The sequence below is a fragment of the Sorex fumeus genome, unplaced genomic scaffold (genome assembly GCF_029834395.1).
Source record: "Sorex fumeus unplaced genomic scaffold, SorFum_2.1 ptg000083l, whole genome shotgun sequence".
Classification (NCBI taxonomy): domain Eukaryota; kingdom Metazoa; phylum Chordata; class Mammalia; order Eulipotyphla; family Soricidae; genus Sorex; species Sorex fumeus.
The window spans coordinates 10,277,701-10,295,166 of NW_026606140.1; the positions used below are offsets into that span (position 1 = coordinate 10,277,701).

General features: G+C 50.7%; 1 protein-coding gene across 1 annotated transcript; it reads left to right on the plus strand.

Annotated features, from left to right (window-relative positions):
- The first annotated feature begins 221 nt into the window (after positions 1 to 221).
- Positions 222 to 6,368, plus strand: LOC130039170 (phospholipase A2-like). The gene is made up of 4 exons (XM_056131036.1): positions 222 to 255; positions 3,567 to 3,738; positions 4,424 to 4,554; positions 6,247 to 6,368. Exons 1-4 carry the CDS (start codon positions 222 to 224, stop codon positions 6,366 to 6,368), a joined length of 459 nt encoding a protein of 152 aa, XP_055987011.1.
- The last annotated feature ends 11,098 nt before the right edge of the window (positions 6,369 to 17,466 follow it).

Sequence of the window (17,466 nt, forward strand, 5' to 3'; positions counted from 1 at the left end):
TGATACCACAGGTCCCGTCCCCATGACCCTTGCTGGCAGGGCCTGCAGGCCTTCCAGTTCTTTCCAGCATCTACTGGCTGTTGGCACTCAAGTTCATTCCAGAGCTGAGAGTCTCTGAGTCAGCTGTGAGCAAAGCAAACACTGGCGTTCGGTGGGGGCAGATATAGGGAGGGAGGCCCGGGCGGCTTCGAGTCCTTTCTCTTCCTCCCCGCTGAGACAAGATGAAGCTGCTCGTACTGGCCGCCTTGCTCACAGGTAGGCGACCCCCTGCCTCCACCCGCGTGCGGCTAAGAGCTGCCTGCTCTGGACGGGGACCCCATTATAGTAGACAGAGCCGAGACCCTTATTCGGGGCTCCCCCGAGGCCTACTGATGTCTGTGTGGGGTCAGGGAGACAGTCGAAGGGTTGGAGCACAGGCTGGTGTGCATGTGTTGGTGCTAAGCCAGGACATCAGGACGAGCCTCTGGACGCTGCCCTGCAAGCAGGAGGCAGAACCGAGGCCCCACTTCTCGCTAAGTGGGCAACTAAGCTTGGGAGGTGGATGATCTGGAGGAGCACAGCACGCTCGCAAACGCCCGCTTGGCCACGCGCTACCTGGGCAGTACAAGGCAGCAGTCTCCCCCTCTCTTACGTCCGTCATCTGGATCGACCTTCAAGTATCAGTATGAGCCTTCCCGCTGCCCTATGTGTGACTGACCACAAGAACACGGGGGACATAATCTCGAGAGCCTACGTGTCCAGTCCGTGTCTTCCTCTGACGTTTTAATCATGGCGACGTAGCTTTGACAAGACCACGTATACCCTGATGTTCCTTTGACGAATGCTCATCCTATAACTGCTTTACTCTCTTTAGTGAGTCTTTCTCTGTGATGAAATCGTTAGGATGTAACTGATAAAAAATAGAATAAAAAGGAGACCTCTGGCAGTTGGTCTTCACCGCAAGCCAGATCGATGCCTTGGCCCTCCGTGCTCTCTACATTCCTCTCGCATGTTTCATCTCCGTGCCTCCAACTGAAAGAATATTCATGCAACATGCATGAGGCCCCGAGTCCCATTGTGGCACTCCCTCCCCCTCCATCACCGCCAGGAATGGCCCTGAGTATACTGGGCTCACGCAGTGACAATCTCCAGGCCAGAGAACCAATCCCAGCGGAGTATTTCTTTCTTCCTTTTTTTTTTCTTTTTGGATCACACCCAGCGGTGCTCAGAGGTTACTCCTGGCTTTGCACTTAGGAATCACCCCTGGCGGTGCTCGGGGGACCATATGGGATGCCGGGGATCGAACCCAGGTTGGCCACATGCAAGGCAAACGCCCTACCCGCTGTGCGATCACTCCGCGCTCCCTCCCCCCGGCCGAGTATTTCTAGCTGTAACCCTGAGGACTCCGAATCAGCCCATAAAATAAAATTTTTTTAATATGTTAAAAATAAAAATACATGAAGGGGCCGAAGAGAGCTGGTACATGGGTTGTATGTTTACCTTGTACACAACTGGCTGATCCTGGGTCAATCCCTGACATCCCATATGGTCCCCTGAGCAGAGGCAGGAATAGGCCACGAGAGTGCAGAACGCCATCCTCAGTACCAGTATGGATTTAACGCTGCCAGGAGTGATCCCTGATTGTGGAGTCAGGAGGAAAGCCTGAGAAAGTCCAGAGATGACTCCAAAACATGATAAATAAATAGTATCTACTTATAAATTCAGGACTGGAGAAATTTGCAGTGGGGAAATTTCTTGTCCTAGCAAGTTGCCAACCTGATTTAATTTCAGGCACCTTATACGGTCCCATGAGCACTGCCAGGAGTGATGCCTGAGAGTCACTGAATTTGCTCCCACCCCCCAAAAATACAAAGCTAAACAAAAAATATACTGGGTGCCAGAGGGATAGTGCAGTAGGTTGCACCCACTGACCGGAGTCCATCCTAGAACTCCATTCCTCAAACTCTGCCAGGCGTGATTTCTGGTGCCCGGTATGGAGAAAGCCCTGCGCAACCTCCGGTGTGGACCCAAACAAACAAACAAACACTTCAGAAAATAAAACCACTTAAAAAATTCTTTCTTGGGACTGGAGTTATAGCACAGCGGGTAGGGCGCTTGCCTTGCACATGGCTGACCCGGGTTCGATTCCCAGCATCCCATATGGTCCCCTGAGCACCACCAGGAGTAACTCCTGAGTGCGTGAGCCAGGAGTAACCCCTGTGCATTGCTGGGTGTGTGACCCAAAGAGGAAAAAAATTCTATCTTGGGGTTCCCTGAAGTCCCCCTCTCAGGCACAGTTTACCTTCATCCTGAACCCCAGCTAAGCCCTCAGAAGGCAGACGCGCCCCAGCTGAGAGAGCCCCTCTGCTCTCTCCACCTCCTGGACTTGGTCAAGTTCTCGGCAGCTCTGACCTTGTGTCTTCCTGATCCTTCCTGCTCCTCCAACATCTAGTGGGGTCCCCAGGATTCCAGAGAGTCTGACTGTGGAGCGGGGAGAGCGCCCTGTGTCTGGAGTGAGTGAGGGGAGGCACACACACTGGAACCCAAATCCCGCCTCCTCCAGGCAGCCTTCAGTCATTCATCCTCCCCTCAGACTGGAGGCAGCTGAGCCCCCATGGCCCCAGGCTGGGCAGAGACTGGCCACTGGCCACTCAGAGGGAGGCGCTCCCAGTGCTCGGAACCCCCCTTCCCTCCCGGGCCCTGTGTCCTCTGCCAAGAGCAGGTGGGCTGCAGGGGAGCTGGAGATGCCTCGGGGGCAGGCCACTCAGCCTCAGCTCCCAGGTGGGGCCTCTGCCCCCACAGGCTGCAGCCCCCAGCCGCCTCCCGCCTGTGCCTGGAGTCTGACTCACAGGGAGCGGCCGGCCAGAGAGAGAAGGGGCCAGGCTGGAGGCGAAGCCACGGGTGACCCCCAAAGCGCTTCCTGGCGGCTTCTCTTGAGGGAGGCAGGGGCCAGTGCCCTGCTCCCCCTGGCCGCGGGGCTGGGCTTGGGCGGTCACTGCAGGCGGAGGGGACCTCTTGTCGCTCAGTCCATGCTCCATTAGCTTAATGATGATCCCATTCCTTTACCTTCCAGACGTCTGATCCCACTGGCTCGGGGGTCTCAAACTCCTGAGACCCCCCTCCTTGGACCTGGGGGGGAGGGTACCTGAGACAAAGAGGTGCCTCTGGTTGCTGCAGGCACTACGAAGGCAAGTGGATGTAGGGATAGGAAACTTCAGTGACCTCTTCGCTTTCCTCAGGCAAGGTCTAACTGGAGCTGGACACATAGTCCATTGGTCTGGGCATTCGCCTGGCTTCAGCCAACCTGGGTTCAATCTTGAGCCCACCAGGAGTGAGTCCTGAGCACAGCACAAAGCAGGAGTAAGACCCAGGATAGCAGATGTGGCACAAAACAACACACACACACACACACACACACACACACACACACACACACACACACAGAGATCTTATTTATTTTACTAGATTCCACTCTTGCAAGCAGGCAGCTGTAAGGTGCGGAGGGCTGAGAGGGAAGTGGGCAGGGGGGCATGTAAGTCCCAGCAGAACCCCCAGGATGGAGTTCAGCTCTCCCTGTCCTTTTGCAGTGGCCAACACAGCGGAAGAAGCCAGCTTGAGGGCATTTTGGCAGTTCAGCAACATGATCTCCTGTCTGATCCCTGACAACTTGCCTTATTTCTCGCCTTATTTCACATTTAACAACTACGGCTGCTACTGTGGCAGGGGTGGAGAGGGCACCCCCGTGGACGAACTGGACAGGTGAGTGTGGGGTGGCAGGAGGCGCGGTGAGCCCGTGGTGCGAGGCAAGTCCACTGCACGGAGCCCACGGGGGAGCACCGAGAGGGAGGAGGCACGTTTGGGACGTTAGCACCGTCATGCACTTCTTGCCATGAGCAACCTGGGTCTGGAGCGACGGCGGGTGCGTTGTCTGCCTTCCACGCTACCTACCCGGGTGCAATCCCCGGCATCCCATCGGGTCCCCCAAGCACCACCAGGAATGATTCCTGAGCAGAGAGCCAGGAGTAACCCCTGACTACTTCCAGGTGTGGCCCAGAAAACAAAAAAAAAAAAAACAAAAAAAAAAAAAAAGAAAGGAAGAAACTTCAATAAACAAGCAAAGATTTCCCTAGACGCTGCTGAAAGTTTCTGAGGGACGAGAGCGAGTCCGAGCTCCGAGGCGGTGGTTGCTGCTGCCCTCTAGCGGCGAAACGTCGCAAAGCAGAGAGCCGGCCCCGTTGGGCGGTCCCCTAGGGCTGCTCCTAACCGTCCCTCAGCAGCAGCCGGCCGAGGTTTCCTGCACGACCTGTGAGTTGTCTTCAGCAAGCAGCATAGAACATCATTGCTTTCAAGCCAAAGGACTGCTGTCTTCGGGGTCACATCACCTGTACCGAAAGGTCGAGGGCTGGTTGACGCCTCCCTCCCCCCCCATCTCTCACCCCTCCAGGTGCTGCCAGGCACACGACAGGTGCTGGGGCCAAGCCGTGGAGCTGGGACACTGCAGATCTCTCCTGGGCTTAATGACTTTACTGAAACCATACTCCTACTCCTGCACCGACAGCGACATCACCTGCAGTAGTAAGTGCACCTCCCGGGTGACCTTGGCAGGCTTGGGACGGCATCACTGCCAATGCACGCAGCGGGCAGCTACAGGCCCTGAAACACCCTCACAGGCAGGCAGTGCTGCTGTCCCCCTGACTGGGGAGGAAACTCAGCCTCCGAAGACCGAGCCACTCGCCCAGGGACTAACTTGGCAAGGGCTGGTGTCCTCTTTCTCTTCCTCTCTGATCTCCTTCTCCTTGCGGCTAGTGGCTGTGACTCCTGTGATGACTGGGGTCACTTGGAGTCACAAAGAACAGGGGCAGAGGGATGCCACTTGGGCATAGAGGGCAGCGCCAGGGATAATACCCACAAGGCAGGTGCTCTGCCACTGAGCCACGTCACTACGTAGGTGTTTGGGTGCTTTGTTTTGTTGGGAGACACATTTTTTTTTGCCTTTTGGGTCACACCCAGCATTGCCCAGGGGTTACTCTTGGCTCATACTCTCAGGTCCTGTCGGTGCTCAGGGGACCATATAGGATGCTGGGAATCGAACCCATGGGGACACGTCTTCCAGTGCTCCTGGGCTGTTCTTGGCTCTGTGCTTATCAGGAGTGTCCCCTGGTGATCCTCAGGGGATCATATGTGGGGTGGGGGATAGAACCATGGTCAGTGACATGAGGACAATACCTTACCTTCTATACTATCTTTCCCGTCCTTCTGTTGGTTTTGCTTTGTTTTGATTTGATTTGTGGTTGTACCAGGCAGTGTTCAGGGCCGACTCCTGGCTGTGTTTTCAGACATCACTCCGGGTGGGGCTGAGGAGACCTTGGAGGGCGTTGGGGATTGAACCTGGAATCAACACTAGAGATTAGAGAGATAGTACAGTGGGTGGGGTGCTTGCCTTGCATGCTGTTGACCCAGATTTGATTCCCAGCACCACTACATACCAGCCTCTGAGCCCCATAAGGAGTGATCCCTGACTTCAGGGCCAGGAGTAAATCAGATCACAGAAAAGAGAAGAAGGAGGAGGAGGAGGTAAAAGAGAAAGAAGAAGAGAAAAAAGAAGAGGATAAAGAGGAGGAAGAAGAGGAGGAAGGAAGAGTGGAAGAAGGGGAGGAGGAGGAGGAAGAGGAAGAAGGGGGAGGAAGGAGGAGGAGGAGGAAGGAGGAGAGAAGGAGAAGAAGCAGAAGGAGGAGGAGCGGGAAGAGGAGGAGGAGGGGAGGAGGGGGATTTGGTAGGGGAAGCGGAGGAGGAAGAGAGAGGGAGAGGAAGGGTGGAGGAAGGAGAGGGGAGGGCGAAGGGAAGGGGAGGGTTACAATGCTCTGTGCCTTGAGCATGTCTTGGTGCTCCCTGCACTTCCCAGTTCCTTGCCCGTGCTATCCACGCTCTGTGGCCGATGGGTTTGCAGGCACTGAGCCCCTCGGCGCTGGAAGGACAGAGGAGAGGCTTTCCCGCAGGAGCAGGAGCAGCCTCGCCTGCGATCACCTGGGAGGCACAGGCTGCCGGTTCCGTTGGGGTTTCGCAGAAGGAGCGCACCTTTAGCCACTGTCCCCAGAGTCACCTTGGTTGTGTAGCTGTCACTGCACGCTTTGATTCGGGAACTCTGTGAACCCGAACGAAGCACTGGAGATTGTTCTCAGACCACTGCGGTTTGCTGTCCTGGCCCTGCTCCGTTCAGCGGGTGGGTCCCTCCCGCCTGCTCAGTTCCCTTCCTCTTGCCCCTTCCAGGCGAGAACAATCCCTGCGAGGATTTCCTCTGCAAATGTGACCGCACTGCCGCCATGTGCTTTGCCAATGCCCCATACAACAAGGAGTACAAGAACCTGGACAAAAAGTTCTGCAAGGAATGAGCGTCGCCTCTGAGAGGATCTGTCGGCCTCCTGCCTTCCCTCCCCCCAATAAAGCATCTGTTGACAGTCCCGTGTTTGGGGATGGATTTATCTCTGTCTCCTGAGCACAGGAAGGTCCTTCCTGGTCGTTTGTTTGCTTCCTTCCTGTCCCGGCTGTGAATTAGAGGGACACTCCCATGGGACCCGAGAGAGACCCACCACCTCCACCTCCTGGTGTTCACCCTGCGCCGGGCTCAGCGCCTCTGAGTCTCTGTCCACCTTACAGCACTAGCCTCCAGCCGCACGTCCTCCTCACTGCCTCTCCTAAGAGGGACTCACTCGGCCCAAGCTCTCACTGACTAAGTAGCAGGGATCTGGAAGGGGCTGGCGCGTGCAGAGGAAGCACTGAAGCACCCAGCATCTCCCTGTCCACCCGCCGGCCGCCATTATTCAACATGTTAGAGCCTTTTCCTACAACACTCTGTCAGTTTGTCTGTCAGTCTGTCTGTCTGTGTGTTTCTCTCTTTCTCTCAGTTTTTGAGCCACTTCCGAGGTGCTCAAGTGTTACTTTTTTGCTCTGTGATCAAGAGTGACCGCTGGTTGTATTTGGGGGTCCAGTGGGGTGCTGCGTATCAAACCTGGGTCAACTCCATGGGCAGGAAGCTCCCGACTCACTGTACTTTTTCTGATCCTTATTCCTGTCTCTGTGGTCACTCCTGGCTGTGCTCACAAGCTCCTAAGAGGAGCCAGGGGTGGAACCAGAGTTGGGCGTGGGCAGAGCAAGACCTTTGCCAGGGATGATCTCCGCAGACCCCTCAATAGATCTGACAGCCTCCACCAGCCTCGGGGAGCAGGCACCAGGCAGGCTCTAGTCCATCCTAATCAGCTCAGCACCATAGAACTGTCCAGATGGTGGAGATGTTCTCAGTGTCCCTGTCCCGGACAGTGACCACCAGCCCCATGTCACCATCAACCATGAGACCCTGAGACAAGACCAAGAACCCTGATTCTGACTATTATTGACTGCTGATGGACAGGTTGCAGTGCCCATAAGTGCAGGGAATGAAGCGGGTCCCCAGGCTGTCCCTCCCCAGGCCCCCCCCCACTCAGCAGGCTGGCTGTGACGCCCACAATTTGCCTCTGGGCGCCATCTTAGTGCACCAACAGCCCTGACCCAGAGACTCCAAGTTGAATCCCAAAATGGATTAGTGCTATACAGGGATGTCTCTGGGACCCAAGCATTTACCATCTAGAAATTTACATTTATAATCGCCCTCATGATATTCAAAATGAGCAATGGAAAATTAATTATCTAGCATCAATATTAATTATCTAGCCCTTGCAAATAGGCTTGAATGGCGGTGGGTCAATTTGAGCAAAACATAATGCCCAAAATCAGAGAGAAAATATTGGGGAAATTGTCTGCCGTAGAGGCAGGGTGAGGACTGGGATGTGGGACGGAAGGACACTGGGGATGTTGGTGGTGGAATATGTGCACTGGTGGAGGGGTGGTTGTTCCATCATTGTATGGCTGAATCGCAAACATAAAAGCTTTGTAACTCTATCTCACAGTGATACAATACAATTTAAAAAAAAAGTAATGTGGAGCTCATGCCCAATTCACTCAGCTTAATCAATGGCTAAACAAATAGCAGTCCTCCTACATTAGCCCAGCCAGCCACTGAGAGTATCTCACCTGCACGGAAAAGCCTGGCAAGCTCCCCGTGATGTATTCGATATGCCAAACACAGTAACAAGTGTCACAATGGAGACATTACTGGGCCTGCTCGAGCAAATCAATGAACAATGGGAGGACAGTGACAGTGGTAATTAATTAATTAATTGTTTTAATTATTTAAAAATTAATATTAATTTGTTTTTAAATTTAATTTTAAAAAAAATTTTCACCACCCAACGACTGCCACACTCCAGGCCACTTTCCATATGCTCAGGCCTAGCCTCACGCATGAGCAAAGTCCCATGGAACCCAGGCAATGCGGAACTTTGTGATCTTAGACCCTGGGCTCAACAGGACCCGGGAGCAGAGATCCTCTGCCTGCTTCCCCCAGTCTCCAGGAACCCAGGGATCACACCCAGAAACCACCTCCTGCCAGCGCCAGATAATCTCCCCCTCAGCCACCCTCCAGAACTCACGGCTGCTTCTCCCGGAAGGGAGCATCAAATGGGCCTCCATAACCATGCCACTGGACTGTTTTCAGTCGGGGCGCCCCAGAGGGGACAGGGGAGAGCCTCCTCGCCCCAAGGGACCAGCCCCGGCAGCCGACCTCCACGACCCAATCGCCCCATGCTCCAGGCCGCTTTCCACACGCTCAGGCCAAGCTTCACACATGAGTGAACATATTCCTGGACTGCGTGGTCGCAAAGCAGCCATGCGACACATCATAAGACACTCCCTGCCCATTTTCCATAAAATCACAGAGGGACATGATTCAACAATCATGAACAGTAATCGATGAACAACGGGAGGACAGTGGACAGTGGACAGTGGATGTATATGCCTCTCGAAGAGCCCGGCAAGCTACCAAGAGTATCCCGCCCACACAGCAGAGCCTGGCAAACTCCCTGTGGCGTATTCGATATGCCGAAAACAGTAACAATAACAGGTCTCATTCCCCTGACCCTAAAAGAGCTTCTAATCCTTGGGAAAGACAAGTAAGGAGAGGCTGCTAAAATCTCAGGGCTGGGACGAATGAAGACATTACTGGTGCCCACTCAAGTAAATTGATTAACAATAGGATGACAGTGATACAGTGAAAAAAAAAAGCATACCTGGTCCCAATGGGAACTGGCCCAAGCCTGTTGGTCGTGTCCCCTTCCGAGCCTCAGTCTCCCTGTCTGCTTACTAAGGGCTGTTTTATGGTGTTTGTTTTTTTCCTTTCTGGGTCAGACCTGGCTATGCACAGGGGTTACTTTTGGCTCTGCACTCAGGAGTTACTCCTGGTGGTGCTCAGGGGACCATATGGGATGCTGGGAATCGAACCGGGTTGGTCTCGTGCAAGGCAAACGCCCTCCCCGCTGTGCTATTGCTCCAGCCCCTGTTTTATGGTTTTTATCTCATCAGCTGGATGACCCTTCCAGTGCTCCTAGCCTGGGGCTAACCAAGAAAAGTCCTTCCTTGGGGGACCAGCTCAGCATCTAGCTGAGCTGGAGTGAACTCTGGGCCCCCTCAGAGTGCGGCCACTGATGCTGGACCAACTCACACCCAGGACCCCCAGCCCGGGTGTAGAGAAGTGGGGGACCCTGGACGTGGCCATCTCAGCGCCACCCTCCCCATCTCCTCTGCAAAATGGCCCAGAGGTTAATCAACAGAACTTGTTGTTTGAAGACCCAGACAATTAATTTCCATGGGGTCTTCTGTTCCCAAACCCTGTGTACCCAAGCAGTCACATCTAGACACTAGGAAAACATTGGACGAATCCCAACCGAGGGTCACTAAGGATACAGGTGAGCAGCACGTGTCCCCTCGTCGAGGTTAATGACACAAGAGGCAGAGACGCTGCCCCGGCTAGAAGGAGCTGAAGGAGCAGCTCTGGGCGCTGCTTTGACCCCTGGGACAGAGAAGGGAACACTGGATATGAAACAGGGGACTCTGAAGAAGCTATAGCCCTGAGGTCTCTCCCAGGACTGCTGGGAAGAGAAATATGTTGATTGACTCACAGACCACAACAGTTTTATCCTTAAGGGTGGTTATATAAGTAGCACTGTCCTCCTGTTGTTCATCGATTTGCTCGAGCGGGCCCAGTAATGTCTCCATCGTGAGACTTGCTGTTACTCTTTTTGGCATATCGAATACGCCACGGGGAGCTTGTCAGGCTTTGCCATGAGGGTGGGATACTCTCGGTAGCTTGCCGGGCTCTCCGAGAGGGGCGGAAGATTCGAATATATTATATAAGTAAATGAATTAATTCAGTTGAAACTATAAGGCTCCCATTATTTCCAGGGCTGTGACGAAGATCACATCAAACTCAACAGAAGGGGCTGGAGCGAGAGTCCAGGGGCTGAGGCACTGCCGGACACACGGCTGATTACAAGAGTAACACTGAGTACCACAGAGTTAGGTATCAGGCACCCCCATGGACCCCCAAACACCCCTGAGGGACCCCTAAGCATGGAGCCAGCAGTAGTTCCTGATCACACTGGCTGTAGCCCAAAACCTGTCCACCCACAAAACTTCCTATAAAGATCTTTGATCTCATCATTCAAAAACCTGGTTTTTGCTCTTCGTGTGAGGTCCAGGCCTTTTGGAAATACCAAGACACACCGTAGGGGGCATGGACAGAGGAGAAAAGGGGGAAGGAACAGACCCAGACCCAGACGCACCCGAAGCTGCTCTTGTCCCGGGCTGCAGCGTCACTTCAGGCTGGTTCCTCCGGGGCTCTGAGCCGCTTCCTCCAAGTGCCCGTGTCCCCCCCGTGAGGGAAGAGACCCACAGCCTGAGCCGGGCACCTGGGTGGCAGCGGTTATTCCCGGTGGCCCCCTTGTCCCTGCTGTCCCGTGGGGGTTGGCTTGTCCCCGCCGGGCCAAGTGCAGAGAGCTGGAGGCTCTGGAGACTCAGACAGGGCTCACCAGAAATGGTTCCTTTCACCAGAAAATTCTGATGATGGTACCATCCCCCTCCCAATGACCCCTTGCTGGCAGGGTCTGCAGGCCTTCCAGTTCTTTCCAGCACCTACAATCTTTTTGTTTGTTTTGTTTTGTTTTGTTTTTTCACTGTGCTCTGCGAGTTAGTCTTTATTTTTTTATTTTAATGAACCACCATGAGATAAAGTCACAACTTACAAATCTTCATGATTACATTTCAAACAATGTTCAAGAACCCATTCGAATCCAGAGCCCATTCTCCACCACGAATCTTCCCAGTAGCCATTCCACCTTCCCCCCCACCCCGCTTCTGTGACAGCCACATTCCCTCTTCCTCTCTCTGTCTTTTTGGATGTTATGGTTTCAATACCGCTATCAAGCGGCCATCATGTTTGGTCCATAGTCTACTTTCAGCACGCAGCTACTATCCCACGCAAGCCTCCAACCACCATCTACTTAGTGCTCCTTTCTCCATCCCAGTCGCCTTTTCCCCCAGTGCATGGGACTGGCTTCCAACTCATAGGGCAATCTTCCTAATCCTTATTTCTAGTGTCCTTAGGTGTTAGTCTCCTATTCTGTTACTTTATATTCCACAAATAAGTGCAGTCCTTCTAGGTCTGTCCCTCTCTTTCTGACTCATTTCACTTAGCATGATAGTCTCCGTGTTGATCCACTTATATGCAAATTTCATTAATTCATTTTAACAGCTGCATAGTATTCCATTGTGTAGATATCCCAAAGTTTCTTTAACCAGATATCTGTTCTCAGGTATTCGGGTTTTTTCCAGATTCTGGCTGTTGTAAATAGTGCTTCCATAAACATACAAGCTCAGATGTCATTTTACTGTACTTTTTTTGCATCTCCAGGATATATTCCTAGAAGTGGTATTGCTGGGTCAAATGGGAACTCGATTCCTAAGGTTTTTGAGAAACGTCCATATTGTTTTCCACCAGCAGTGACAGAGAGTCCCTTTCTCCCCACATCCACGCCAACACCGTTTTTTTTTTTGTTCTTTTGATGTGTGCCAGTCTCTGTGGTGTGTGAGATGACATCTCATAGTTGTTTTGATATGCATCTCCCTGATGATTAGTGATGAAGGGCATTTTTTCATGTACCTTTTGGTTATTCGTATTTCTTCTCTGAGAAAGTTTCTGTTCATTTAATCACCCCAATTTCTGTTTGGGTTAGATGTTTTCTTCTTGTAGAGTTCAGTCAGTGCCTTGTATATCCTTGATATTAACCCCTTATCGCATGGGTATTGGGTGACTACCCTTTACCATTCTGTAGATTATCTTTGTATTGTAGCCACTGTTTCTTTTGAGGTGCAGAAACTTCTTAGTTTAAGATAGTCCCACTTGTTTATCTCTGTTTCCACCTGTTTGGTCAGTGGTGTTTCGTCCTTGAAGATAATTTTAGCTTCAATGTTGTAGAGGGTTTTACCGACCTTTTTTTCAATGTACCTTATGGATTCTGGTCTGATGTTGAGGTCTTTAATCCATTTTGATGTACTTTTGTTCATGGTGTTAGGTAGAGGTCTGAGCCTGTTTTTTTTTGCATGTAGCTGTCCAGTTTTGCCAGCACCATTTGTTAAAGAGACTCTCCTTGCTCCTCTTTGCATCTCTTTCTCCCTTATCAAAGATTGTATGCTTGGGGTATGGTGCCGCCAGCAGGTCAAGCTGTACCTGTGAGGTGAGTGCATCAGCAGCTGATGGCGCCTTCAGACTTCCAGATACCGCAAAATTGCTGCTGTGCCTTTGGCCAGACCCTAAAAACTTGGGGCAAAGTTTACCAAGAAAGTAAACGGCCAAAAGTTAGGTATGTGGGAAACACACCCACAAACCACCTCCGGCTCAGCTATATAACTGGAGGCATGGCCTCTCTTGTTCCTGATTGAACTGCTTAATGGCCTTGATCCCAGAGACTCAGAAACAAATCTCGAAACCCAGTGGCTTTTGGCAGAAATGCATCTGGTCCCTGCAGTGCTGGGTCCATGGTTTCATGCCTTGGCCTGTTCCCCCTGGCGGCCAGGTGGCCGCCATCCTCCAGAGGCCATTGGACAGTCAGGTTTGGGCCCACAGTGATAAGACACACAGGGCCTCATGGGATGGGGGTGGAGCCGGTCCTGTCCTCCCCACCCCAACGAGACCCCAAGTCATAGCCAACAAACAGCCTCTCTGGCTCTTGATCAAGCTGCTTAATGGCCATGATCCCAGAGACTCAAACAAATCTCAGAACCCAGCGGCTTTTGGAAGAAATCCCTCCAGATTTAAGTGTTAAAATTTCGGAATTTCAAAATTGCGCAGCCACTACTGCAGCCGCAGGACATCGTATGTTATTCATAACCAGCAACAGAAAACAAATTGTCTACGGTTGCTTTTTCAGCAGATATGAGTGTTGGGGTAAAATTCCAAATAATAATGGTGGGTCTGGTGTCAAAATATTGAATGTGATCAAAGTAGATAGAGAGTAATGTGGAAATCATCTGTCCCACAGGTAGGGGGAGGGTGTGGGATGGGGGTATACTGGGGTTTTTGGTGGTGGAGAATGGACACTGGTGAAGGTACGGGTGTTTCATTGTATGACAGAGACTTAGACCCAAAAGCTTTGTAACTGCTCTCACGGTGATTCAATCAATAAAATTGTAAAAAATGAAAAAAAAAGTAAGGTGGAGTTCATGCACAATTCAATCAGCTAATCAGTGGCTGAATAAATAGCAGTATTCCTACATAAAAAATTTTTAAAAATAAGATAAAAAAACAAAGATTGTGTGCTCATATATTTGAGAGTATATGTAAGGTTGTTCAACCCTCTTCCACTGGTCTGCAGGTCTGTTTTTGTTCTAATACTATGCTATGCTAATACTATTGCCAGCAGAGTCTGGCAAACTCCCCGTGGCATACCCAATATGCCAAATACCAGTAACAATGATGGTCTCATTCTCCTAAAGAGCCTTGAATATAGCACTTTCTTAAAAATCTCAGGGCTAGTATGAAGGAGACGTTACTGGGGCCTGCTTGAGGCAATCGACGAATAACAGGATGGTCGTGATTCGTGACTATGCTGTTTTATTTTTTTTCTTTTTTATTTATTTATTTATTGAATCACCGTGGGAAAGGTTACAAAGCTTTCAGGTTTAGGTCTCAGTCATGCAAATATCAAACACATTTCCCTTTACCAATACTTATTTTTTACCATGAAGAACCCCAATAAAACCCCACCCCCACCCCTCCCAGTCCCTGTGGGGCAGATGAATTCTAGTTAACACTCTATCTGCTTTGATTAGATTCATTGTTTCAATACAAGATTCACCACTATTATTTAGAGTTTACCCCTCCCCCCCCAAATCAGACATGCTGAAAAAGCATTGTGAAGTGATTTGCTTTCTACAGCTGGGTTCAAGAATTAAATGTTGGTTTTGGATTTCTGCTATTTTACTTATTGACCCTGGAAGTATTTCTACTGAAAGTCAGATAGTTAAGAAATTGGTTTCTGTGCTCTGGAGTCGTGGCCGTGCTGGAGAGCCGCTAGTGGGGGGCAACTGGTGACCTCGGTAGGGTGTGAAGGGCGGACTGGAACGCCCCCCTTCCCATGAGGTTTTAGTCGCCCCCACACCCCCGGCTCATACCTGCTGTCCACAAGGCTCCCATGCGGCCGCCATCTTTCTTTCCAAAGAGGAAAGGGCAAATGGGGCAACACCCTTTCCTCTCCGGACAGACATGGTGGCCTGGATTAATGCATAGTCCGTTCACTTTTCTGCTCCAAGCTGCCGGGTTCTGCATTAAGTCCTTGTGCTTCTGGGGCCGTGGCTGTGCTGGAGAGCCGCTCGTGGGGGGCAACTGGTGGCCTCGGTAGGGCGCGAAGGACGGACCGGAACGCCCCCCCTCCCATGAGGTTTTAGTCGCCCCCACACTCCCGGCTCATACCTGCTGTCCACAAGGCTCCCATGCGGCCGCCATCCTTCTTTCCAGAGAAGAGAGGGCGAATGGGGCAACCCCCTTTCCCCTCCAGCAGACTTGATGGCCTGGATTAACGCATAATCCGTTCACTTTTCTGCTCCAAGCTGCTGGGTTCTGCATTAAGTCCTTGTGTTTTCTGGGGCTGTGGCCGTGCTCCAAACTTAACTATGATTTTCAGAGAGAAAATTCAGAGATCCATGGGTGGTTTACTTCCCATGGATCACTTTGTATATAGAGAGATGTCGCGCGGCCGCATAAGCGGCCGCACGATTTTGAGGAAAAGTCCTATTTCCCGCATACTCGAGCTGTGCTTGTAGAGGCTTCTGGTCACCGGGGTTCCATCTGGGGGAGGCGGGATGCGGTACCTACCCCATCTGGGACTTCCCGATGATCTCGGCTCTTTTTGGAACCTGTTTTTTTTTTTTCCTTCGGGATCTGTGGATCCTGCCCTCCATGTAGTCCTTCTCTTCGGCTGTATATCGACTATGCTGTTTTAATTATTACCGCTTTGTAGTACAGTTTGAAGTTGGGGAAGGTGATGATACCCCCATCTTTTTTTTCCCCCTGAGAATTGCTTTAGCTATTCATGGGGGTTTGTTGTTCCATATGAACTTCAAGAGTGTTTGATCAATTTCTTTGAAGAGTGTCATGAGTACCCTTATAGGGATCGTATTGAATCTGTACAATGCTTTGGTGAGCATTGCCATTTTGACAATCTCCCAATCCATGAGCACAGCATGTGTTTCCATTTCCTCGTGTCTATGTATTTACTAACACTCACTGTTAGTAAATACTAACAGTGCTGCAGCACTCTATCTCTCGCTGCCCGTTTTCGGTAGTCTCAGGCCACTTCCAATGGTGATGGGCAGGAGAAAGAAGGAATATCGCTGTACATATTTTAGGACAACATTAGTATGTTCTGTTTCCCTTGCCACAGGGAGCTTAGGGTTATCACAGTGCCCCTGAGACACTTTCATTCCATTTCATTTCAGGCTGGTTGGTCTCAATTGCAGTTTATTCCAACCTCATCTCCATTCGCTTCTAATTCTCCTCCTGCTTCTTCCTCCCCCAAACTACTTCATTATCCTTCTTGATCTCCCAGCCCACTCTTACAGCCTAGTTAAATTCCAAAGCATGAGGGGTTGGGGCATGCACATAGATGGGTCACAATCAACAGAGGTTAAGTCCTTCCCTCAAGGGAAGATTCTTCTAGGACAGATTCTCATCCAGCAAGACAACTCTCCCAAGACCGAAATTCCTACTATGGGTGTGTTTCTCCCTCTCCTTAGTCCAACAAACATATAAGCATTAATAATATTAATCATTTTGTATGGACACAGTAATAGACACATTAAGCTTATAGGATTGCTCTCCTCGGGCCATCTCGCTATAGATCTCAGACTACAGTGCTCAGGCCAGATTCGTCTTTCCTAACCCTAGCAGGGTCCTAATATCATCGTTACTTTTTGGATCATAACAACATTTATCCATGGTCATGCTCTTAACTTAATGTCGAGTATTGTGGCACTTTGGCCTGGCCCATTTCGATGCCAGGATATCTCATAGCTAGCCCTAGTCCAGTCAGGTGCTAGGAACTAAGGGAAACTGAGGCTTAAGTCGAGGAGCAGATGTCCCAGCGTGAATATTATACAGAGTCAATTAACTCCCAAGTTACAAAAGCATAATATTAACTGTCTTCCTGTGTCTATACAAAAAGGACATTGCTTTAAAGTAAACTATTCAAAAGACATAAGGAGAGGAGAAAGGCAGTATTTCATTCATAAATATAAAATCATAGGTTTCTGAGGAATCTGACCTTACAAGTTAGCAGTCTGATTAGGGGAAAAGGGTGATAGACCATTTGGGAAAGAGAGTACAGAGAAGAGTTTACAGATAAACACAGTGGAATGAAAGTGTCTCAGGAGCACTGTGATAAACCTAAGCTCCCTGTGGCAAGGGAAACAGAACATATCAATGTTATCCTAAAATGTGTACAGCGGCATTTCAATAAACACAGAAGGATGCAGGTGCTTCAGGAGCTCTGTGATGGGTGTCACCCGATAAACCTAAACTCTTTGTGGCAGAGGAGAAAGCACACACCAATGTTATCATATGTGTCCTTTTTTATTTCTTGAAGTAGCGTTTTGTAGTTTTCTTTGTATGGGTTTTTTGCCTCCTTAGTTAAGCTGATTCCGAGGTACTTAGTTTTCTGAGGCATGATTGTGAACGGGACGGCCTTTTTCATATCACTTTCTTCTCTCTCATTATTTGTGTATAGGAAAGCCACGAACTTTTGGGTATTGATTTTATAGCCTGCGACTTTACTATACAAGTTTATTGTTTCTAGAAGTGTCTTGGCAGAGGCTTTAGGGTTCTATAAATAGCACCTACAATCTCGATGGTCATCAAGTTCATTCCAGTGCAGACAGTCTCATGGTCAACCATTGCTGAGTCAGCTGTGAGCAAAGCAAACACTAGAGTTTTATTGGGGCCTTTGAGTAGGTATAAGGAGGGAGGCCCGGGCGGCTTCAGGGCTTTCTCTTCCTCCCCGCCGAGACGAG

What these genes read in the sequence shown, in the direction of transcription:
- LOC130039170 (XM_056131036.1), top strand. Translation starts at nt 222, where the DNA reads ATGAAGCTGCTCGTACTGGCCGCCTTGCTCACAG. An exon ending in CCCGTGGACGAACTGGACAG is followed by an intron (nt 3,739 to 4,423) that starts GTGAGTGTGGGG and finishes TCACCCCTCCAG; the next exon opens with GTGCTGCCAGGCACACGACA. An exon ending in CAGCGACATCACCTGCAGTA is followed by an intron (nt 4,555 to 6,246) that starts GTAAGTGCACCT and finishes TGCCCCTTCCAG; the next exon opens with GCGAGAACAATCCCTGCGAG.